The following is a 24922-nucleotide window of genomic DNA, read 5'->3' as shown; positions in this document are numbered from 1 at the left end:
GATGGATGGATGTGAATGATGTGAAGACGCACAGGCTGGAGGACTCCTCTCGTCTCATTGCGCAGGATGATGCCGCAGCTCCACTACAGCCTCGCACTCCAACCCACCTTGAAACGGTTCCCCTCTCTAGTGCTGCATTCAGGCGCTTGGGGAAAAAAACGGTAGATGCAGTCACCCCTTTACGACATAGACCAAGGATACACTAAATTGTCTGACATGCATTTTAACACCCACAGTCAAGCACTGGTAGTATTGTAGTCCTGCCTTGTAAACAAACAGGTGTGTTTTCTTTGCATTTATAAAACAGGATAACTACCTGTTGCATTTAGCCATCTGTGGCGACGGTTGTGACATTCACTGCTGGCAATGCTAACGTTGATATGAAATAGGAAATACTTAAATTAAACTTATAATTTTTAAAAGTATGCAAATATGTTACCACTGAGGGTTTTATAGGTTATTGTCCCCTCAGTTTTGTATGACAGCTGGCTGTACCCTAATGTAGACTTCTTCAGATGTTCCCATACACATGGTTTACCAAGGTTTCGAATGTATGATTGTAACTATAAATGTAGAGCCTACCTGCCTACTTGTAAAGTGTAAAATGCAATTAATATCTTGAATCTTAACTAAATTACTTATTACTGATGTATTTATTTTTCTATCCCTATTCTTCATGTATTGTGCTTTGCAAGTTTTTCCCCACTGACCCCTGTTGGACTGCTTTAGGTGCTATGTGTGTGTGTTGTTTTGCTGGGTATGTGAACTGTGCAGGCACTGCTGCTCACAAAGTTCCTAATGGATAAATGAAGTGAATCGAATTGAATTTTGATAAGCAGGTTTCCTTCTTTTAGCCACTTGCACACCGAGGTACTTTTACAATGTTCATTTATTAATTGTATTTTGTTTCCTTTCCTTTTATTTCCTTTTTTTTTTGTACAGACAACTTCAAACTACGAATTTTACCTTTGCCTCGTGAACACCACACTCATGCACCCATGCTGGTAGAAGCGACAGCGCAGGTAGCCAATCAGCGGGCGGATTCCCTCCCTACACCCAGCAATGACACGCGCGCGGAGGCGGGACCGCGCTGCTGTAAAAAGGCTCGCGCTTGGTTTCACTGCGTCGACTGCTCTCGTCCCATTGGCGCAGGTGATCCGTCTCAGGATGCGAGAGGAGAGCGGAGGAGAGGGGAAGAGCGAGGGGAAAGCGCCGATGGAAAAGTATCCAGGGCTCGGTTAACAAGAAGAACAGGACAGCCGGCCCCCGCTTCACTTTGTCCCGGCCGGGCCACTCGGCGAGGAGAGAGAGTCACCGAAAGGGGCACTTTGAGATACGATGAGCTTTATTTCTGGCCGGCAATAGTACTATGATTTGGTATGTGGCCACTTTGATAGCAAGTGTATTCAGCACCCGAGGAACGGCCGCTCAAGGTGAGTCGAAGTGCAGCATCTGTATCCTATCCTATAGTGCTCAAGTTTGAACGGAGCTTTTTATTTTCTTTTTCTTTTAAAACAAATGGTGTTTTCCCGCTCGTCTTTAAGCAAGGCCTGTAACTTTGAATGTGTCGCGTGCAGGTTAAGACATATCACTTTACGTCATGAAGTTAATACGTCTGCTCATCACCGCACCTGAGCGGATCCGGGCCGGAGAAACGAACCGGTCCCCCGGCCGTTACATGATACATTCTAATTGGGCTTTAGCACGGAGGATAAGGAACACTTTTGGTTAAACCAGTGTTACAAGAAGGAGACTTGGCAGCCTTTATGAAGGTGTGTGAGGTTTCCCGTGATGTATTGCACTATATTTACAGCATATGTGGGTTGACATATCCCTCTCTCAAGATGTGTGCGACTTATTATTTTCTCCAGGACGTTTTATTGCAAGCAGCCCCTGACTGGACTGCAGCAGCCGGCTCCACTGCCAGCTTTTTTTTCGTGCATCGCGAAGGCAAATGTGATTAGTATGGTGCGCTGGTGTAGATGTCATTAAAATGCTATGAGTGGATTAACCTCCTCCTCTTCGGGAGCTGTCCCTGCTGAAACGGTGTCGTACCAGCCGCGTCCGCTAGAGGGAGCGCTCTCTGAGCCTGCGCCACATTAAGGGGAATTTAAACACTTCTCAGGACACCCACGATGCCCTCCACCGAGGCACAGGGGCGGATTCAGTCATTTTGGGGTCTAAGGCAAACCCAGACATCATGGGGCCCTCCACATCTCTTGCCCCCTTTCAATCCTTATAGGAAAGAGATGTAGGGCTAATGTATTTTTCTTCAATTTCAAGTTCATGTTGCCAAAGCATCAACATATCATTTGGCCAATGGACAGTACAAAATTATTTGTTTATAGTATTATAAACATTAAACACATTGAGATTCTATTCAAATTCTACAGAGTTCACATTCCACTAACCTTATTCAACCCCTTAATGTCTGGCCGGTGCATTGCCTTTGGCCAGTCGTCGGACAAGGTGGAGGGAGGCATTTGGATAACTCAAAATAGCTAACCCGTAACCATAACCATAAAACCCTCACTACATTAACAACTTGGGGAAACTATCTTAACCATAAGTTTATGAGGCATACTGTGGGGCCCTTGTTTGCTTTGGGCCTAGCTTTACCCAATGGTAAATCCGCCTCTGCTGAGTCATGTGTGATGCTGACTTGGTGTCAGCCTTTTTTTAAGGCTATTGTATTGGCATTTTAGCTGAGATATTGTGTGACAGAAGAGATCTTTCTATCAAGCCACCTGCTGCTGACCTCAGTTCTCCCTGTGGAGAGATGAAAGAGGGGAAAAGGACTCTCTCTCAGTGTTGAGCTGAATGCTGTCATTACAAAGCAGTAGAGATGTATGGAAGCCACGCTGATGGTCCTGTCATTCTGCAGAGCACCTTGTCACCTTCCATGCTATCACATATGCTATAATATGTGGCTGCTGATGGTTATATACATTATCATCAATTCATCTGCAGTCCAAAAAAACACACAGTTAAGATTACTTAAGAGTATTCTCGTTTGAGACGATCAAATCTGTGAATTCTTGGGATTCGTGCTTCAAAGACTGACTGCAACTGTAAGTTTTGATTAAAAAATTAATAACCGTTTTTATCAAGCAACCTTCCAGATCTATTTATATAGATGACATCATCCTGTAGTCGCTGTGCGTGCCGTGCACACGTAGGCTACACACACACACACACACCAACCGACACGTGGTGAAGCTGCAGCAGCATCATCACCCTTAAAAAGAAGCTGAATCCCTGCCACACTTGCCCATCCGCCCGATGATGCAAACAAGCTCCCAGACACTGTGTGTTAAACTTTGACACAGAGTCTTGGCTAGTTTTATCTATATGTAAATGTTGATGTTCTGGTGGCGTGCGACTGGCCGGCTACAAGGCAAACGGTTATGTAATGTCATGCCTAAAGAGGATACACTTAAGCATCCCCTGCCAGCAGAAGGAGACTTAGGGAGAGGTTTTTTTAAGCGATTTTTTTAAGTCTTTTCCATGGCTGGGAGCGCAGGCAGCTTGGCAGAGCCCTAACCTCAGGAGGAGGAGAGGAGGGAGGGCGACTGTGTAACTGCTCATGCATATGCTCCATGTGCCACGCTTTAAGGGGACACACTCACACTTGTCCCAGCTGATCCCTGCCGTGCTTAAGCTCGATTGCCCTTTACTGCATGCCACCAACGCAAACCCTTCTGCAACAATTTTATCAATGTCCGGTGGACCTATTGAGTCTCTGGGAACAGTCTCATTTAAATTGACGTCAGGGCTGCCATCTCAGTGCATGCTTGTGCCGGCTCATTAGCATCAGTACCTTTCCCAAGCACACCTTCCCCTATGTGCCAGAGCCAAGGAATTGTACCATGTTTGAGCACTGTACCACACACTGGTCAAACAAACTAGACTTCAGCCGTCAGTCGTACTGGTATGAGCACAGTATGAATACCTGGTGTGATTGTGTCCTAAGTCAGACGGCGCTCTGGGGCTCCATGCAGCACACACACACACACACACACACACACACACACACACACACACACACACACACACACACACACACACACACACACAGATGAACACACACCAGCCGACTGGAGCAGCACCAGGGCAGGCAGGCAGACAGACAGGCAGGCAGCATGCTTCAGGCAGAGTGCTGCTGCCTCCAGCTGGCAGCCGGCAAATGCCTCGACTTTGGCCAGTGATAACCCTGGACCTGAGCCAGCCCGCCTCTGCCTGCTCTCCTCTCCGGTTTCATCCGTCCCTCCCTCTCTCTGACTCAGGTCCTCTGTCCTCTTCCTCTGCCTACACTTGGATGAACTCTCTCCCTCTAGGTTTTAAGTGGCTTCTCTCTCTCTCTCTCTCTCTCTCTCTCTCTCTCTCTCTCTCTCTCTCTCTCTCTCTCTCTCTCTCTCTCTCTCTCTCTCGGCGCGGCTGGCTGGCTTAGGGAAGGGAACATGGCGGGTTGTGTTAATGGAGGCTCGGGGCGCGCTCCGCAGCAACCGTCTGCTCCTACACACACACACACACACACACACACACACACACACACACACACACACACACACACACACACTTGTTGCCCCTGCCCACACACACACACACACACACACACACATGTCAACACTTATCCCCCGGGGAGCAGTGTGTCTTTAACCAGGATCTGAACATATGCCCCACTAACAGGCTGTTTGCCCTAGACTTAGTTGGACTAATTATGATTAATCTGTTAGATAAATGCCACTCGGTTGCTCGATAAATACGTGTGCCATAACATGCCTAGAGGGCTGGGGCGGTGGATGGGTATGGATGGTTATCGGCTGAGTGTGTGAAGGGGATGTTGTTTGGAGTCTACTAGATGTACATGAAAAATAGAATTAGAAATGACAATGAAGAGCATGTTTTGTTTTTAAAGCTTGCACTAGTAGTTTTCAGCAGTGCCTTCACATCTAACGTGTGTGGTAAGGTGCAGTTGAGCTGTGGTGCATTCGCTGTCATTGTGGTTCATTTGAGCTGGTATGAGAGCTGTCACTCAAACTCAGGTGCAGATTTAACAACCAGGCTGAGAGGGGAATGCTCTCTCAGTCCTCTCTCAACAGATCTTTCTCTCTCTCTCTCTGCTTTCCTTTATGCTAGGGAAAACTAAACAGACAATCTTCTCCGATGAAATGTAAAAACTTAATCAATCCATACACTGATTGTAAGGATTCATTTTTTCCTTATCTGTGGACTAATAATAATGACAATCAATTCTTATTCAGCCCAGATTTTCCCACTGTATTTAGAAGACCGAGGTAACGGCTTGTTTTACTCTCTTTGTTAGGATAGATTAGGTCCAGTTGCAGGATGACCTCACCAAAATTGTCCAATCAATGATCAGTTACCTCTTTAGCCTTAGCCTAGTTTATAGTTCATCAAGCGTGTACACGTGCACAACCCTAGTTGCTGTTGTGTGCACATTTTAAATGGTGGTAACCTCTCACTATCTGAAGGCAACTTTGTATCTGCGCTGTCATTAGCAATTGTGTAGGAATACACCTGTGTTTGACATTACACTTAGATTTTGTATATAGCTTTTATGATTGATCCATGACTCGATCAGCTGATGAATAGAAAATGTATCTTGTATCTATTCTCAGCTGTTTTGACATGCTGTTTGCATCCATATGATAAAGTGTCTATGTGTGTCTATCCTCTAGACTGCTGTGTGAATGATTGCATCTGGAAAGTTTCTAAGCACATATTCACCTGGATATGTTTTTGCTCTGACTGATTTCAGTGCGAGCCTTCAGGGTGCTCATCATTAGTGTTCACTGTTTGTTTTAAATGAAAAAGAGAAAACTTTTGATCTTGTGTTTGGGACGTAGTCTGTCTCTCTGTGTATTTTTTGGCTGAATTGTGTGTGTGAAGTGGAGCTGGCATGGAGAGCTGGGGCCTAATTAATTTCACTCCCCGAAACTTTCCTGGTATCTTTGTTTTTTGATGATCCCCCACATCACTTAATGAGTATTCTCCCTGTGAGTGGGTGGCTGCTTGGCAAAAAAAACCTAATCTGCTGACCAAGTATACGGGAGACTCGTGTCTCATTCACAGCATGGACTGAAAGCCTGTGGGTGTTCAGCATTTTCTCACTGAGGACTTGCCTGATCTGTGTGGCTTCACACACATTTACTTTTCATCAGGAATGGTAAATTGGACTTGTGCTTATATAGCGGAATGCTATCGATCTGGCCTTTCATGGATGCGATAGTGACAATGACCGAATGACTGTACATACATGTCTACTGTTCACTTATATTTTCATCAACTTTCTTTCTGGACTCTATCTTATTTGCATAACTCCAATCAGGTTATTTTATTACTTTAACAACTTCAAAAGATTAATTTCTTTTTTTGGAGTGTACATGTTTCAAGTTCAGTCTCTTAGGACCTGCATGAAACTGTGTGTGTGTGTGTGTGTGTGTGTGTGCATTGCTTCTCATTGAATCAGAGGTGGATAGCCTAGACTGTGCCTGAACTTCAGATAACCTTCTTCAGTACAATTCTAACATTCAACTTCTTGGATTGAGGTCACACTTCTTGGTGAAATCAGATCATTCATCTCTGCAAAAGCCTCTTGCATGCTGAGCAGTCCTAAAAACTAAATTTAAATAAAAAAAAAATGGTGAGGAAGGGACTGTGAAGAACATAGTTCAGATGAATGAGAAATGTTAATGAAGCTGTGTGGCTGGTCTTTAGGCCTAACTCCCTGCATTACCCCAGGATGTAGACATGGCCAGGTCAACACGTTGGAGTGGAGAGACACCTGGTGTGGCCTCGTCTCAGTGTATCTGCCTCCTGCTATTCTGCTGTAAAACAGTTTGGATATGATAAAGAAAAACCTTCCTTTTATCCCCCATGGGTGTTCTATTTTGCAGGGAAACATTGTATTAAGAAAAACTCCAACTTGAGATTCCCCAAAGCTCACAAACCCACATGGACGCGCAATAATATATTCATTACTGCCAAATGCACTGGAAACACTGATACAGTATGCAGTGCTGCTGGTGTTATTCTATACCTAATTACTAGGGCTGTCAAACGATTACAATTTTTAATCAGATTAATCACAGGATTCTGTGGATTAATCACGATTAATTCTACCATTCGAAATAGGCCCAAAAAATTTAAATGTTTCTGTATATTGTTGTATGAATGGAAATATAAAGGACAGAAGGTGAATACATTTAGATGTAGTTTTTCATTCATTGAAAATCCAAATGATGGTGTAAATACTGCAAATAAATTATAATCAACTAAAACATAGCTATGCTACCACACCATACTTCAATTTGGCCGTCTCTATTCCTTGTCTTTGAGCAAATATAGCATAGGCTATATAATGGCATGTATTTGTTGAATGATATTTCTTCCAGTGTGTTAAGATGTGTTTTATTCAGTGTGGATAACTGTGACGTCAGTCGGCCGGAGGGTCTGTTAGTTAATAGTTTCCTTTCTCTTCTCCCTCGGTCAGATGTGTGAGCGTGCATGTTGCCGCAGTAATCGATCATTCCACATGTGAAACGTGTTTATTTGAGTTTATGTGAATCACCCGTGTGTGAGTAAGTAGCCTACATGCAGTCCCGATTGCTGTTATAAGTTAGGCTATAGTTTATGCATGTTATTAACGGCCACGATTCGTAACAGCTGTTGTAACGTCTCCTCACGAGCGGAGTTCAAGCCTTTGTTTCTTTTCCTGTGATCTATGCTGCTGTGTCTGTGAAAGAAGGAAAATAAAGAGCGGGTAAACCATACTCCTCCTCTCCTCGTCTCATGCTTATAGTCTGACGTTTTTGGCCATAAGTGGTGTTCTGGCCGACACCTCTGAAGTGAAACCTGTGATACAAGCAGATAAGCGCGGTACTCGTACATCGACCAGTTTCCTCTGCTACAGTGTGTGTGTGTGTGTGTGTGTGTGTGTGTGTTTGTGTTTGTGTGTAGCCGACGTTATGTTGATGTCACGTATTAATCACACACACCTCTGAAAACTGCAGACGTTTGTTTCCTCCCGTGAACGCAGCAGAATGTTTCTCCTGTTGCTTCCGAGAGCAACTGCCAGCGGCGACACAGACGTGGCCGTTAGCAGCAGTTATAGGTCCGTGGTGACTGTAGTGTAGAGCGGGTGGGATGCACGGGGCGGATCATTCTGCACATGCGTTAAATGCGTTAAAACAATTAATGCGTTAATTCCAGAAATTAATCACCCTGCGTTAACGCGTTAATTTTGACAGCCCTACTAATTACATTAAAAAATGATGCTTAATATGAATATGAGGAAAATCACAGTCAAATATATTTCTTTTTGTATGGGCTTCATCTAAAATCAAATGGAATCAGTTTAATGATGTTGCAGGAGTGTCTGTTTACCTTGATATCTGTGGTCCATGTATGTCTGTGCAGTATGACATAATGTGGACAACTAGTGCTTTATGTACAGGGTAGGCCTTCACTCCCACTGAGCTTAATGAAAAGTAGCACCCCTGTTGCCTGGGGCAAATGGCACACTTCAAGTCACCAACCTTTTCATGTCAATCAAGCTGGTAATTGGGCCAAGGAGCAGTGACTGGCGGCTTCTGACGGGCCCCCAGGCTCCCAGCAGCCTCCATTTTGGTTCAGTCAACTAGTCTGTTAGAGTTTCTTGTCTGGGTGAACTGAGGGAAAAGATTGTCAGCAAGAGGTGCTTGCTTCATGGTTAGTTTTTGGATTGTTTCAGATCACTGCCAATTATAAAGTTTATGAGCGGTCAGAGAGTGATGGGGTTTTAGTGAGGTCTGTGTGTTTCAATCTGATTCATTGTACAACATGATAATTAAACGTCACCTTTATACAGGTCCAATCAGAGCAGACTGGGCTCATAATAAGGTGGGGCTTAAAGAGAGCACTGAGCGGTGCAGTGCGGCTCGGCACGCATATACTGTATTTGCGTTTCCACTGAGTCTTTTCCAAAAAGAAGTTGGAAAGGCTACCAAAATAAGCGAGCCCCCCTTTCGTCGGGGTACCGAGCCGTCCCACAGGGTCCCAAAAGGCTGGAGCTACACACTGCAGTACGTTGATTGGTTGACAGAATCATTTATTTGTGAGAGATAAACCGCACTGTGAGAAATATAAACTTTTGTTTGGAAACTACACCGTGACAACATTTTAAAGTAGAAAACCAAATTACAATTTTGAACCATATGTGACCTTTAAAGGCTTGCTCAGTCATTGTAAGCCAGAACACTTGCTCCACTCGTTCTGAGCGTCAAATATTGCCGTGGTTAGTAAAAACATAAACGAACATTCTCTGGACTTCCTATACCCCACCTTTAATGCTGTTGTGTTGAAGACTGTTAACAGCTTCATCTGTTACTGCTGTCCGCCATGTTGTTTCAAGTTTTGTGAGTGGGCTGTTTTCATTCTACATGCTTGTAGAGGTGTTGGGATCATAGATCAAATTGAATGCTATTAATAAACTGTATGTACTGCTGATGATTGTGCCCTCCTCTATTTGCTTGGATAAGCTTGAGATAGTTTTTATAGTCTAGAACCTGTTCAACGCAACAACAGCTGATGCCTCAGGCTGCCATTCAGCAGCTGGATAGTGTTCGATTTGTCTGCACCATCAGTCAGTGTCCCCGGGTTGTCACTTAATTCTACGCGGGGGAGGACAGGGTTGCTTATCTAGTATTGCCTTTCTGCGTAACTTCAATTATATATCACTCCTGAAAAGAGCAGGGAGCTAGCCGAGGAAGAACGTTTGGGTCCGCCGGTGTAGTTGGAGGCACTATCTCTCTACACGTCTCCTGGGTGACATAAAGACAACTGCTGTGTTTTATAACTCCTCTCAGCAACCCCTCAGATCTGTGAGTGATTAAAATAGATTGCGGTAGTTAGAGATAAGTGTGTGTATGCTTTACTGATCACAATAAAGTATTGGATTTGGAGCGGCCCTTGCAGCACAGCACTTATTGTTAGAAGTTATTGCTCTCTGGTACTTGTTCTGAATATCCTGTACCTTTTTAGCTGACTCATCTCAACGGTGTCCACTTAGTAATTACCGTAGCTCCTCTGCTGCGGTCAGGGTACACACAGAATGGGCACATCATCAAAAAATGACCCAGTTGTATTGATAACTTGTAGTACCACTGTGGAGTTTACGTTGGTGTATATTGAATTTTTTCTTTTACTTGAATGCCTTTGATTAGCACTGGACCACACATCAAAGCAAAGGGATAACTCATCTTTAGTACACATACTGTATTAGTTAATACAAGGTATGTTTATTCAGCTGTAGGCACATCGAACAATATCACTCTCAAAGTGGGATTTAAATTTTCTTTGAGTCAGCAGCTTTGAGTATAATGCTAATGTCAACATGCTAACATTCTCACAGTGACACAATGAACACATCAAGGACATTGTGTTTACTATATACAACTTCTGAGCTTAACATGGTAGAATTCTAACATTAGAACTGCATACAAATTACAGCTGTGGCTGACAAGGCATGACAGTCTGTGGGAGTTTATGGACTTAATAACGTGTTTTGAATCTTTAACTCAATTGGATTGTTTGCTGATGTAACCAGAGAGTTTCTGTCTGGATGTTGTTGATCTGTTGATTACTATGAGGCTTCATAGATTAGTTGTCTCAACTTTGTACTTGTTCTGACAGAAGTGTTGATCTTACCTGCTGTTTTGATCGTTTCTCAAAATCCAATCACAAGAATATCAGTTTTTCAAAGACATGTCCCATTACAACCCACTCAAACAAAGACATTTAGGGCTAAAATAATCCATAGCTGCAGCCCTACATGGTTTTTGTGGTCCATAGTCTGCAAATCGTGTATGGGGTTGTTAAAAATCTCACCTCCAGTCCATCTCGTTCTGTGGACACAATCCAATATAATATTTGTCGGATGAAAGTTGAATCATTCCACTTCCGTCTTTATTGTGGAGCTTCAGCCCCTGACAGCAGTCATGATGAAGCTGGTCAGATGTAGGGCAGAACATGCTCAGCTATCCATTAACCAGTCCAGTGGATTGATAGGAACCTTTCCAGACATCTTTATGTGTGAATGCCTCAGATAAATGCGTAGATATTTTTGTATTATTATGGGAAGTTGGGGAAAAATTACTAGTTGCCAATCAAACTGAATTTTCCAACCACCAATCAGAAAACAATGATCATTTATTTTCAAGAAATGGTGGGAGAAAGAAGATAGCCTTTTTTGGTGAGGCTACAACATTGTCTTTTTCCTGTGATATCCCATAGATTATAGGCCTCATTAGCACACCGTTCACAGCTGTGTGGACTTGCCGTTGGACATATGGATGGGCAGATGCACACAGGTGAGGGAGGGACTGTGAAGGACACAGGTCAGATGCATGAGAAAAGTTAATGAAGCTGCGTGGCTGGTCTTTAGGCCTAACTCCCTGCATTACCCCAGGATGTAGACATGGCCAGGTCAACACGTTGGAGTGGAGAGACACCTGGTGTGGCCTCATCTCACTGTTCCATAAACAGAGCTTTGAATGATGTAGAGTTTGCGAGGAGAGTTGAGTCCCCTATATCTGCCTCCAGTGTTCCTGAGATCTTGCAGCTATTGGCAGCTCTGGGCTCTCTCACCAGGCTTGTCACATCCTTTTGGCCTTGTGACTTTACTATTATGACATTGCAATAAACCTCAAGACGCAACGCAGACTTTTGTTTATAGAGAGTGGTAATGCATCCTGCCTCCAGTTTGCGTCCAAAGTCAAATACAACCAAGCATGCTCAAAATAAAATCCCTCCCTTGAGTTGACAGTGTATTCGTGATCTGCTTAGAGATCCCAGTCCCCCACAGTACACACAGCTTCTCTACTGCTGCTCACCCACTGCCAATTTTACAGACACGGACAAGTGTACACTGACACTGTCAGGCGGAGGAAGCAGCTAGAGTAGATGGATAAAGTCTATTCAATTTACTGGACACTTGCAGTCGGTGCTAGTGTAAAAAAGTTTAAGTTTAAAGGCCAGGACACACCAGTCCGACTCGTTCCGACTACCCAAAAAATGGAGTCGCCGTTTCAGGAAGCTCCAGTCTTCCCGTCGCGGCCAGAAAACACACCGAGACGACTGCTTATTTTCCGTACGCTCTGCGCTTGCGCGGGACGTAATGTCTCCACAACAGCAGGCGGCGCTAATCTGTATTGTGGCCCGAAAAAATACGAAAGCCGGAAATGATGGGACAGCTCTCTAGAGCATAAACATAGATAGAAATACGTATTTATATTTATGGACCATAAGAACACAATTTTTAGCTGAGAGTGTCGAGCATGGTGTCGAGCAGTCAACAAGGGTTGATGCATGTGAGTACTCTCAAAACGAAACGAACAAACACATTAAAACGATGGCTAGCTGTTGTTAGCTGTTTGTGCTACCCGCCTCACTTCCGGGCTTCACTGATTCGCTAGCCCTCCACCAATCAAATTGCTCCAAATGAAAGACAGTCGGCCGCCGCTCAAAACAAGCCCGACGACCTCTACGTTGGCCGACGTCACGGCACACACCAAACAGATTTGTGTCCCGACCCCCTACCGACACTACGACGGCGATTATCTGGCCGGTGTGTCCTGGCCTTAAGGTGGAGTCGGCAAATCTGGAGAACACATGTTGTCAAAATCACTTTTTGTCAACATCAGTGAATATCTCCTCAGGATCCGCTCCCTGTGCGTACTTGTGTGCACTGATTAAAATCTGGTTATTACAGCCTAGGCTCTGTAAACTGGTATGTAAAACAAGGGGGCCCACCGTAGCTAGAAACATACTCGTTTAAAGAGCCATGGCTATGTATTCTCACTGGGTTTTTTTATGGACAGTTAACAGATTGTGAGGAGATATTCACTGATTTTGACTAAATGTTCATTTGTCAACAAGCATTTCTCCAGAATCACTGAGTCCACCTTTAAACTGTGAGACAGTTTTTCTCTGTAGTAGTATTTCTCTGTTAAAATAAGCCGGATTTCACAGCAGGTTTTAAATAGAGCATTACCTAAATGTAGTATGCTATTCCTATCCCATATCATTTTCACTTGGAGGGTTTTTAGTGCAGCAGTGTGGTATTTGGTAATGGCTTCCTGCTTACATACATCTTGGTTGCTGTCATGTTTGGTACACTTTCTCTGAACGCTGTGCTCCCTCCCTCCCCTCCCTCCCTCCCTTCCTCCCTCCCCTCCCTCCCTCCATCCCTCCATCCCTCCCTGGCCGGCTTCCTCTGCTGTCTCATTTTACAGCCTGGCCCACTGATGCAGCACAGTCAGCTTCCTCTCCTCCATGCCCACTTCTCCAGACCCATTAAACATTCATTGGATAGGGCCATAAGATACCTCACCATAGCCCCCAAGATCCGAGCCTCACACACACTAACCCTGATACTTGCAAACCAATAGGCACATCCTATAGGCATGGCTGCATATAGGTGTCCCTTCGAGAGCAGCAGTAAATGTATGCAATAAAGACAAACTGATAGTTACTGTTGGTGTCTGGCCTTAGTGGCACATTATATGACACATGATGATGTGTGGCAGCGGGGTTGGAGTGCATGGAAGTTATAACGCCCAAAATATAAGCTATTGGTTACAGGTATGAAAGCCTTTCGTGATAATCACTATATATTGACTGGCAATATATAAAGATGAACACGATTGTTTTTCTGCTGCCGGTATTGCCGTTGACATGCTAATTTTTTTAACATTAGGACGTGACCTTTTAACCAGTTTCCATTTCTTCTTTCCTACCGTCTGTATGACGCAAGCTAACATCTCCCGCGTTAATGCTTACAACCCAGAGAAATCTTGGTCACTCTTGGTAAAAAGCTGAGTCAGAAATGACCTATTGAGGGCCTTTAGAAGAGCTGTATACTGTCAGACACACAGCGGTATGTGCAGTTGCCTCTGTCCCTTTGGCCGTGGCTTTATCCATGACTCTCCATCACCACTGAAGGGTGAGGCAGAGCGATCAGCCGGCTAGCCTCCATGGCTCAGTTTAAAGGTGTCAAGTAACAACTTACTTAGCGCTTTGCTGACAAAAACTGTTCTTAATCTTTCCCTCTATAGGTCAGGTGACTCTAGTTCAGCTAAGAAACAATGCAGACATAGGAGACATCAATAAAAAAATATTTTTTCCCCCATGCTTTTAATAGTACCATAGGACTGAGCCTCTATGGTACAGGCTCTAACCACCATGCCACAGAGCCCCCTCCCCCCATCCCCCCCCCGCCCTCCAGTGTGTGTTCTATATGATTGTATAGTAAGATTCAGGGAATGGAAAGCAGCGAGAGTGTTGAGAGCATGGCAGAGAGACAGTGCACTGTGGACATGAGGTGAGCAGGGAATAGCTGTCATGTCTTAATAGAGACATATTAAGAGAGCTGGCATTGTGTCTCCTCTACCACCAGGTGAAATGTGCTTACTGAAAAAGATTGGACGGCAGCATTTTGCAAGCAACACAATATCTGTTTCCTACATACAGTATCTGCCATCACTATAAAATCTCATAAATATATCAAATGAAACATTAACATCCATTCATGTCTTTGTGAGAACTACAAGTATACAGTAGATACAAATTAAGTTAGAGGAGTTAATCAATTATTTAGCTTGTTGCCATTTTATACTGGGAGGCTCCTGTGCAGTGGGACCTGACACCATGACCTTGTCATAAGCCATGACAGCCACACATTACAGCCCTATAAGGCAGCGGTACACATGTGAGCAAGGCTGCAGCCATCATGTGTAAGCCCTGGTTCAGATAGAGGCTTGAAGATGGCGGGTGGCACCTCAGCCTGGATGGGAGGTTTGTTTATCGATTGTGGTTGGCAAACACAAGTCTCTGGTCTGAAGACACAGACAGATGGTGACTAATCGGGGTGATAGCTCATATAACTAAAGAGATTTATTTCAAAGCAAAGTGTTCCCTCTGGTTCCTGCCAGATGTCTCTTCCTCCTCACCACACCGGCTGAATGTCCTGGATTGTTTTAAAGTCTCCTTTGAAGGCGGCTGCTGCCAAAATGATACATTCTAAACAGCCGTATATGAGCAGTGCCTGAAATATTGTCATTTATTTGATTTGCATTTTTATTTTAAAGCAAATGAATAAAGACTGCTCTGTATATTACTATCCTGCTGATAGTGACATGTTGCTATCTTGTTATCTAGACTGTTGAGCGGGAAATCGCTCCACAAGATTTCTGTGTCATTATCACAATTATATTATTGGGAGAAATCACAGTAGATAAACCTTGATTGTGTGTGTGTGTGTGTGTGTGTGTGTGTGTGTGTGTGTGTGTGTGTGTGTGTGTGTGTGTGTGTTTGTGTGTGTCTGTTTGCGTTTGCCTGTAAAATGGCCTGCTGGTGCTGCTCTCACAGAATGCTTCTGGTTCCACATAGACCTTCAGGGCTGCTTCAGGTCTGGCCTGCACCTGTTGCCCAACACTTAGTAATTAGCCAACATTAGAAGACATAGTAGAAGCGGCATATTCATGCAAGACACTGCCAAAAAACATTGATTTTAACTATTTTCCTTCCATAAAAAGTCTTCTTTCATACTAGCATGAATAAAAGTTCCAAAATGGGAATTTAGGTGTTTATTTTACTCAACCTTGTCTGTTTTGGTCTGTATATTTCTCCTATACAATCATATTTAACGGCCATTATCCCAACATTTTTTTCAATAGTCTGAACCAAAATTATCAACTTGGTAAAGGATTTTGATCGGAGCTTACATCAGGTCTTACAGTAATCTTCAGAAGCAGCCAAATAGAACAGCCAGTGTTCTCTGCTGAAGAGAGAGACTGCACCAGCTGGGCCCCAAAGTAAAATCCATCAAGTTAGGTTATAACCTTCAAAAACAGCACTTAGACATACACATGTCCGTGTTGCTCCTACACGGTGTTTTGTGACCTGACTGATCATTGACAAGAACTCATGTGTTTTATAGGCCTGTTGCTGCTGACATGCTGTGAGATTACAGGAGAGTGGAGAGTGACCTTTTGTAATATAGCAAAAAAAATACCAAAAATATTTTCAGAAAGCTCCTGGTCACTGCATTCTTTTTGATTGCACTAGTTTATAGAAGTTTTAATTTAGAAAATAAAGGTTTGTACTCGGGTCAAAGATGTGTCCTTAAACCTGTCATGTTTGGATTACATTTTCAGATAGCATAAAGCACTTGGCACAATCATCTCTACAAAGGGATGAGAAGTGTTGGTTTCAGAAAAAATTTGTACTGCTGTAAGACAAGGTCATTTAATATACAGATTTAATTGTGGATGGGCTGTTACTGTACCAGGCAGGTTTGGCCAAGATTCAGTTATGGTTTCACCCATTTAAAATAGTTTGACTACAATTTTGGGAACACTTTCAAATCGGGGGCCCTGTATCACAGAGCAAGTTCTACTTAGCCTGGACTAAGGGTTCTGTGAGTCTTACATTAGTGGTCCTGAATATGTCTGGTATCATGAGCCTGGCTATTAACTGGTTTGTATGAGTTTGTTCATTTGAAAGAGGCAGCGTTTGAGTATCAATACTGTCTGAACCATGAGTGGAGTTATAATAGAGTTTTAATATTAAACCGATACTTTCAACAATAACCTTTACAAACAGTAGAAATAATATCTGAATATTGCAAGTGGGACTATACTAGCAATATGCAAGATAGGAATACATAAGGTTATAAACAAGTGCAGTAATTACTTCATTGACATTTTTAATGGTTGGCATTTTCAACACGAGTGACATTTTGTCTCCTGATTAACGGTCCATCAGCATGAGTGGTGATGCTGTTTCAGCTGCCAACAGCAAAGTAGGAGACTACAGTTATTCCATACAAAGCAGGCCTGAACAAGAGAGAAAGGAAAGAAATGCCTAATTAGGTCTGTCTGAGCATGGATTTGATTTTTTATTATCATCTTCTTGAGTATTAATTCAGTACAAAACTCTCCTAATCTTAATCGAGCTGCAGTGATGGAATACTAACTACAAAAATTTATTCTGTATCCCTGTGTGATTCTTCTGATCAATAGAATATCCTTTTCTATTACTCTTACATTTTGTCCATGTCTATATAAATAATCAATACATTTTCCAGTGATTTGATTGGCTGTTGACGCGCTGTGATCTGGTCCTGTGAACTGAACCTGCCCCCACAGAGCAGGTTAGCCATGCGGCAAAAGGTTACCGTGTGTATCCATCCCTGTTAAAGGTGAACCAGAAAAAGCTGAGTTCAACCTCAAAGTTGGCTGTATGACACACTCATCTCGCTCCATGAAACAGACCCCTGCTCTGTGAACGAGAAGAGCTCAGGAAAACCCCATTGGATGTATACATAACATACCAAAGGTTTTCTTCATCAATGGTGCTCTTATTGAGAGGGATTCTCAGTTTAAGGCAATGCTTGTGACAATATATATAACAAATTGGCCCCAGTAAGTGTTAGAGCATGGAGCAAACAGAGTCCTTGATGAGTGTACAGCACACACATGTACACATCTTTAGGGTGATGTGCGACAGTGAACAGGTAACTGAAGGTAATATATCTTAAACTCATAAATCACAAAGGAACAAAGTCAGAAATGCGTTCAAAGGTCCACACTACTAGCCAGTGAGACAGGGGCATAAGGATCATACAGTTGAACACTTTACTTACTTGCTTATTTTCCAATGAAAATATAGTCAACCTGTGTTTTTTGTACACGTTTCCATTGACTCAACAAAAAAATTACAATTGCTTTAGTGACTGCTGATCCATCCATGCCAGTCAAACAATGGCGGCCCATCACACTTGAACTCAAAACAAGTCAGCCAATCATTATCAGCTTTTTGTCTTGAGCTGTGCTTCTCTTTCATAATCAGTTCTCATGCATGCTTGAAGAACGTGGAACAATGGCTGAGAAAAGATATAGACAGTGGTCACTGCCACCTATGGAAGAACAGGTTGTAAGTGGCTCAGGAGGTTACAAGAAAAACAGTGCTTTTCTGTACAGGTTTTCTGATGTCACTGGTTAATTTAGCTCTTTATCAGTGTGTACTTAAACCTCTGTTCTAAAGAAATACTGTGCTGCTGCCACCACACAATGATGCACAAGGAATTCTGTAAAGGGATGGAATGTTGTCATGACCTGTTCCAAGTAGGGATGCACATGAGCAGTCGGCTAAACGTTTAAACGTCCGCTGCCTCACTATAGTGGGCACCAGAATACTAGTTCATAAGTAATTCATTTCCCAGTAGAAAAAGGAGAAGTAGAACGTGTACTTGAACATTAGATGTGTAAGAATGGGCATATTTGTCATGTCATGAGTTTCTATTGAATGCAGCCACATTTGTTATTTACTGTGCTTGCTCAGAGAGTAGTCGAATATAGTATTAATTAAAGCTTCCCTTTAAATTTTGGGGGTATTATGCTGGGCTTACACTACACGACTTTTCACGCGATTTGACAGTGCCAGACAATCTTCCAATGTCGGACTGAAATCACAGGAGTCGTGCTAGAGTTGTGGCTCGCACCCGTAATCTCAGTCGTTTGGTGTAAAGTGGTCATCCGACCCGATTTCAGCCAGTCTTCTTCCCGTCTTGACGTTCCGACATTATCATACAGGTTTGATATTATCGTTAGTCTTAAGGGGTTGGCTCAAGCGAAATGACGTAAACACTGTCACACTCTCGCATGCACCAAGCACGACACAGGAGGAGCAGCATTAGTCGCGACCTGTGTCCGCCTGTAAGGCACTTATTTCGGACACTTTCCTAGCAGCCTCGGCTGGAGAACCAGGCTGACAGCCGCGCAACCTTAACACTTTACCGTCAAATACAGGGTTAAGAGTTAAAGTTATTTGCGGAAATAATATTAATCTAAAAAGGAATCTAGTTGTAGTCTTGCAACATGGGACCCCCTGTCTTTTCAAAATCTCACTTTGTGACTAAAAACTAATGACTAGTTGTCTTCAGGTGTGAGTTGAATGTCATTAGATGTAAGAGGGTTTCAGTCTTCAGTCTTTTCAAAGTCTTTTTAAAGTCCTCTAGTGTAAGCCCAGCATTAGTTGCTACGTGCATCCCTAGATCCCAGTTTGTTGACAGCTAATCAGATGCTAAATGTCTGCGTACGCCAATCCTGACAAGAACCCATCTCTACATAGTCCATAATGTGCAGCGTTTAGTCCCATTAGGTATCCCTCTCATAATGTTCCAGACTCGGCTTGGAAGAGGTCCAACACATACTAGCTCTATGAGTTTGATTGGGGCGTTCCCCAATGAATTACCGAGGGTGTAGATGTGCTCGAGTTTTATTCAATTGCGTGGCAGGTGTGAATGCACCAGTCACACCAAACCTTTATCTAAACAGCAGCTAGAAAGATAGTGAAAGCTAAGCACAGAAACAACTGTGTTTTTTTCACCAGCTCCAGGTTAATAAGGCCTTTTCTTAGCCAACACCATGCAACACCTCTGAACAGCTATGTCAGTTAAAGGTGCTACAAGGAACTTTTAAATATTTCTGAAACCGTCTAATTTTTCCTCTCATGATCATACTTTACATGTAACAGCACACAAGACCATCAGTACAAAGAATGGTATTTTTATTTAGTTTTTCTTAATGCCTTTGTCATGGGTACGCACAACTAGGAACTACAGCTGGCATAGTAAAAACACTACCACTTTTGTCCAAAGGGGGAGCAAGAATGAACACAAACTGAAAGTTCCTCGGAGCACCTTTAACCAAAGTTGAGTTAGGCAGCTGTAGTATTGTCATTGGTTTCTTATTGCTGTGGATTTTTCAATATCACCGACAGTCATAGTGATGGAAGGCTGGTTGGTCAGATACTCAGTGTACAGAGTCACATATTGGTTTTCTCTGCTCTTGGTGAGCATTCCTGTACTCGAGTGTGTACTGATCCCCCCTCAGCCATCTGGCCTTAATACCAGCCAGTCAACAGGAGGTAAGAGGCTCAAAAACGCTTCTTTGCCCTCATCACAGACCAAATCTAAGGCTCTTAGGTAGAATCCTGCAACAGGTTCAAAAGGGGAAACAACACATTTCCAAAAATAAAGAAGCGTAAGTACTACTCTTACTACTGTAGCAGTTTATTTTCAGAGAGATTTTCATTAGAATAAAAGTTTCTTATCTTCTTATATTTGGATTGTACAAATTATTTTAATTAATCCTGGCAGAATAACAGAGCTCATCTGGGTTATGTATGCTGTCAGTGCTATCAGAAAAATAATAAATTACTATCACTTGTGCTATTTTGATGTGTTATGCTATAAACTGTATATTTCATTATGGAGCAATCTTTGTAAGACACCTCATTGAATGTTAATGCAGATGTAACACTGCAGAATATTCTAGCTAACTGGCAGATTGTCTATGGGCATCATCATCTGATAAAAAAACATTTATGAATGGCAGGTTTTTTCATTCATTTGAATGAACGCCGTCCATTTTCGTTGCGGTGGGGCTGCCTGAATAAAGATGCAGCTGCTTGCGACGAAAAAAGTAGAAACCTGGTCAACTTCTGGAGAAAGGCGGCCCTATGTCAGACTACGGCAGCCAATTACGTCATAGCAGTGTCTTCCAGTGACCAACCGGAAGATACATAGAGGTGTAAATGTTGATTAAGAGAAACTCCGACAGCCACACACAACTGTAGCAATTCACCGCACCAACCTGGCTTTGAGGCCCTTTCAGTTCCACCTGTTTTCACCTATTGTTGTCTGAGCTGTCTGCTCTGTCTGAATGTCCTGTCGCCTCAAAGAACATCACAGGGCAAGCAATTTCTATTTCTAGGACATTTCTAGGTGGGGAAAGAAATCAGGCGCAAAAGACCAGCTAGGGGGCAAAGTGCCAATGAGACGCCATTAAAGGAGCTGTCAGCGGCAATGTATGTGAGACAGGAGTGCTAGCACAGGTTAAGGTGAATCATCAGCACACTTTATGGCAGCTGCTATTCAGGTACAAGTGTTTGGGTTGCTGTTGAGCGATGCAATGTTATTGCTCTGGCTACTTACATTATCTGTGGAACGTTCCGCCCTGTGCTAGAGAACACTGAAATCTGAATTTCGTTCAGGACATTTTTCAGGATACAGATAATAAGTTCAGTTTAAGAAAATTTTGATCAGTACATTTGGACAGGACTGAGGGGACCAAGTACTTTTGGTCCAGAGCAGCACCATGATAGAATTGGCTGAGCTGAAAGCCTGTGTTCACACCTTGTTGTCTGACAGAAAAGCAGACGCAGTCACCTTGACCGCCTGGCTCTGGCTGTTTGCATGGACAACACATTGAAATTGCGTTAAGGATTAAAAGGCCTTTGAAAGTCGGCCCTGTTGAAAATGTGTTCCCTGTTACAATTTCAAGGCCTTCCACCAACACCTCTTCCAGCTTTTCTCTGCCAAATGTGATGCATGAGGGATCAGATGCCTCTGCACTCTTACAGATATATCCTTTGAATCCAAAGTGATGAGAGATGCTCGGGGAGAAGGAGACCAGAATTAGGTCAAGTCTCCTGCACTATGCTCTAGCATTAGTGTTTTAAGCCACCCTGATATATCTGATGGTTGGAGCACAAACTGACAAACTCAAATGAGCAATGCCGTTTCCCCAAGCTTCAATGCAAAAGGTTTGGATTTTTTTTCTTCTTTAAACTGAGCGACTGCTTCAAATACAATTCATTCTCACTCACCGCTCCTCCCAAGTGGATCCCTATCTTCCTACAGGAGCTATTTGCACAGTGAATAAACTGCAGTTCACATAGATTTGCACATTTTTGCTTTATTTATCTAAAACTGTAGTCTTTGATCTCACACGGGGGAATAGAAGCTCCTAATGGTCTCTGCAAATGCTTTTTGGAAACTACTGCAGACTTTCTTTTTGTGGTGCTCAGTCATCTCATTAGCGGCCTGTTTAAGTACCACTTTATCTAAGGGAAGGATATAACGTTTTAATATTAAGAGTGTTGGCTCTATTCTAGCTGATTCTGCATACTTGCCGGATCTTCTTTTAAAATCTTTCTATTGAATCTGGCGAAACAAGAATGAGTGTACGGTATGGTCCTCTGGTGACACATGCAAGCACATCAGCAAATAGGTCTTTGTTTCAGCTTAAACGGCGTCGTTTGACCGCTTTTTGACCTTTTTTTGGAACTCACGCTGTGCATGGATGCATCTGTAGACACTGCATAACTTAAGAGTACCAAGATTTAAGCCTCCAGGCTCTGGGAGCAGATGGCGATGGAGTTTAGAGGCAGGGTGACAGCAAAGAAAGAAGTAAGATTCCACTCACAGTACATACAGTACCTCCTCTGTGATCCTGATGTAAAATATACTGTATGCTCTCCTGTGTAGGGCTGCAACTCGACTAATGGGACTATGAACTACTCAATGGCTCCTATTTAGCTGTCAAATTTTAAATATAACTTGAGGCTTGTGTTATGTGTTCACTTACAATAAAGACAACAAAGATGAATACTTCATTCAAATATACCTACTTAGGCTACAACTCATACAAAAGATAAATATAAAAATTCCATTATCAAGTTTTTGTCCATTAAAACCAAGGACAGGCAAAGTGCTGAAAATAAATGCAAAGGTTATACAAGCCTTCTTTTGCCAACCTGCCACACATCAGCAGTCAGTGTGAGGGAGCTATTCAACTCTTTTGTGCTCTAAATCACCTGTGATTTGTGTCCACATTTTTAGACTTCTATATTCAAGGTTTGTAAGGCGGACCGTGCTTGGCATGGGAGGAACATCAGAAATGCATGAGCATTTAAAGAGGAGGCATGCTGGAGTCTGACTCGCCAGATAGCTTGTTGGCTAGCTAAATGGTTAACAATAAAGATGCATTGCTGTTGTGCTCCCATGTCAAGCAAGGTCCGCCTGTTGTTGGGGTTGATACACAGTCTATGGTTGAGGGTGAAATTCCCAAACTTTATACATTCTTTGATGCGATGCGGCCGCCAACATCATGTTTTGTTATACCTCATGTTATGGCTCACCCCCATCATCCAGCTACTTCCATGATCACCAATGCAATACATTACTAACTTATTAATGATTAGTTAGAAACTAATGTAGTAGTTGATTATCAGTTGACTAGTTGTTGCATCTTCAGTCCTGTGTTGTGTTGACCAGTAACAGGTAAAACATATGTGTCGTGAGAGAAGAAGTATTTTTATATATACCTATTACACAATGGCCTACATCCTATTTGCTTAGCGGACTACTGGCAACATTATTAACTCCACCAGTAATGACACAGGGCTGTCGTTTCAACATTGGAACAGGATACAGGAATGCTTAGGTGCAGGTGCAAAGAATAATAGGCTGTATGACATTCTAATGACCTTGCTATATTCATCAATAATTGATTTCATATTGTGTAAAAATCTCATTTATTTTTCATTTTTGTTGGCACTTTGGAGAGTGGACCAGTTGTCCCCACTAGACTCTGCCAGGATTGAACCATGGCACCAGCTGAGACAGGGATGTGTGTGTGTGCGTGTGTGTGTGTGTGTGTGTGTGTGTGTGTGTGTGTGTGTGTGTGTGTGGGCGGGCGGAGAATATTCAATGAGATACTGATGCTTAGCTGAAATAGTCTGCTAGAGTGTGTTAATGCGTCTTCTATTGTAAATTTGTTGTATCTCACTGAATATTGCTTACTCCTAATATGACCTTATTCTTTTCATGGCGACGTCTTAGTCGGCATATCGTCTTAACCAGGTTGATATGGGAGAATGGCTGTGCATGTAAACACGGTCAATGACAGATATACCTGGCAAACGTAAAAACTCTCCCCTGTCTCCCTCCACCATGCTTACGATGTTGGTGCTGAGTGTGAGTGCACCTCGGAGGATTCACCTTGCTACGGTGCCCTCCCCTGGGTCTTTGATTGTAAATGAGCTAAACCCCCGTGGGTTGAGCGAAAGGATGAGCCAATCAGCTCTCTCTCTCTCTCTCTCTCTCTCTCTCTCTCTCTCTCTCTCTCTCTCTCTCTCTCTCTCTCTCTCTCTCTCTCTCCTCTCTCACTCTCTCCCTCTCCGTCTCATCAGTTACAAACAGTGAAGTCATACCTTCCAATGGGCCTGTTTTTGTGCTATCTGCCATGATGTCACCAGCAGCCAATCAAGGAGCGCAGCTTGAGGTAGTTTGCATGCGTATATGTGTGTGAGTGTGTGTGTGTTGCAGGGGGGGGGGGGGGGGGGGGGCTCACCACTGGGAAAAGCACACTCTGCTCTCAGATATTATCGGGTTCTACCAGCGAGCATGAAAGCGCACATGCACATCAAATCACGTATCCACAGGCTTCTTTTGATCCACACAGCCTATCAGTGATGTAATGCTCTCTGTACTGTATATGCTGTATATAGGGGTGCTATATTCTCCTATATACTGCTATGTTGAAATTATAGGCCTATGATGGTAACATGTGTTCTGAGATGTGAGGGGTTTTTTTTCTTCAAGGTGATTGATATGTTATGTTGAAATGGTGAATGTGTGCTGGGTTTAGGGAAACACAGACATCCTGGTATATGTTGATAACCACTCCACTTTGAATCATTCCATTAAAGTGACATTCACTAGAGCCTGATTATAAGATAGACATCTTGTGTTTAGTGCTAACCTAGACAATTAGTTGATGTTTGGCATTGACTTCAGTTCAAGGTGGCTGTTTTAGCTTGCCATGCAGCCTTAGTATGCATGTGAAAGCTCTAGCTGTCAAGTCAAGATGGATCATTTTCTGTTAACACTGCAAGGAATTTATGGCTGGCCCCGAATGGATACTTGACTATTACACCAATGCAATTTGTATGGTATGTTCCACGACAAGCCCATACTGGCAATTGCAAAATAGAGAAACATGGTGTTGGT

General features: G+C 43.1%; 1 protein-coding gene across 1 annotated transcript in view; it reads left to right on the top strand.

Annotated features, from left to right (window-relative positions):
- Positions 1-1369: 1369 nt before the first annotated feature.
- LOC307261142 (protein turtle homolog B-like) overlaps positions 1370-24922 on the top strand; it is a gene marked incomplete at both ends in the record, with an annotated part of 124096 nt that continues 100543 nt past the window's right edge. The window contains one exon of the mRNA XM_080041605.1: positions 1370-1433. Within this exon, the coding sequence (XP_079897731.1) occupies positions 1370-1433 (64 nt within the window). The remainder of the gene's footprint in view (positions 1434-24922) is intronic.

The sequence above is a fragment of the Ammodytes marinus genome (assembly GCF_949987685.1).
Source record: "Ammodytes marinus genome assembly, chromosome: 14".
Lineage (NCBI taxonomy): Eukaryota > Metazoa > Chordata > Actinopteri > Uranoscopiformes > Ammodytidae > Ammodytes > Ammodytes marinus.
Note: the sequence above shows the minus strand (reverse complement) of the source record. Positions and strands in the feature narration are given on the sequence as shown.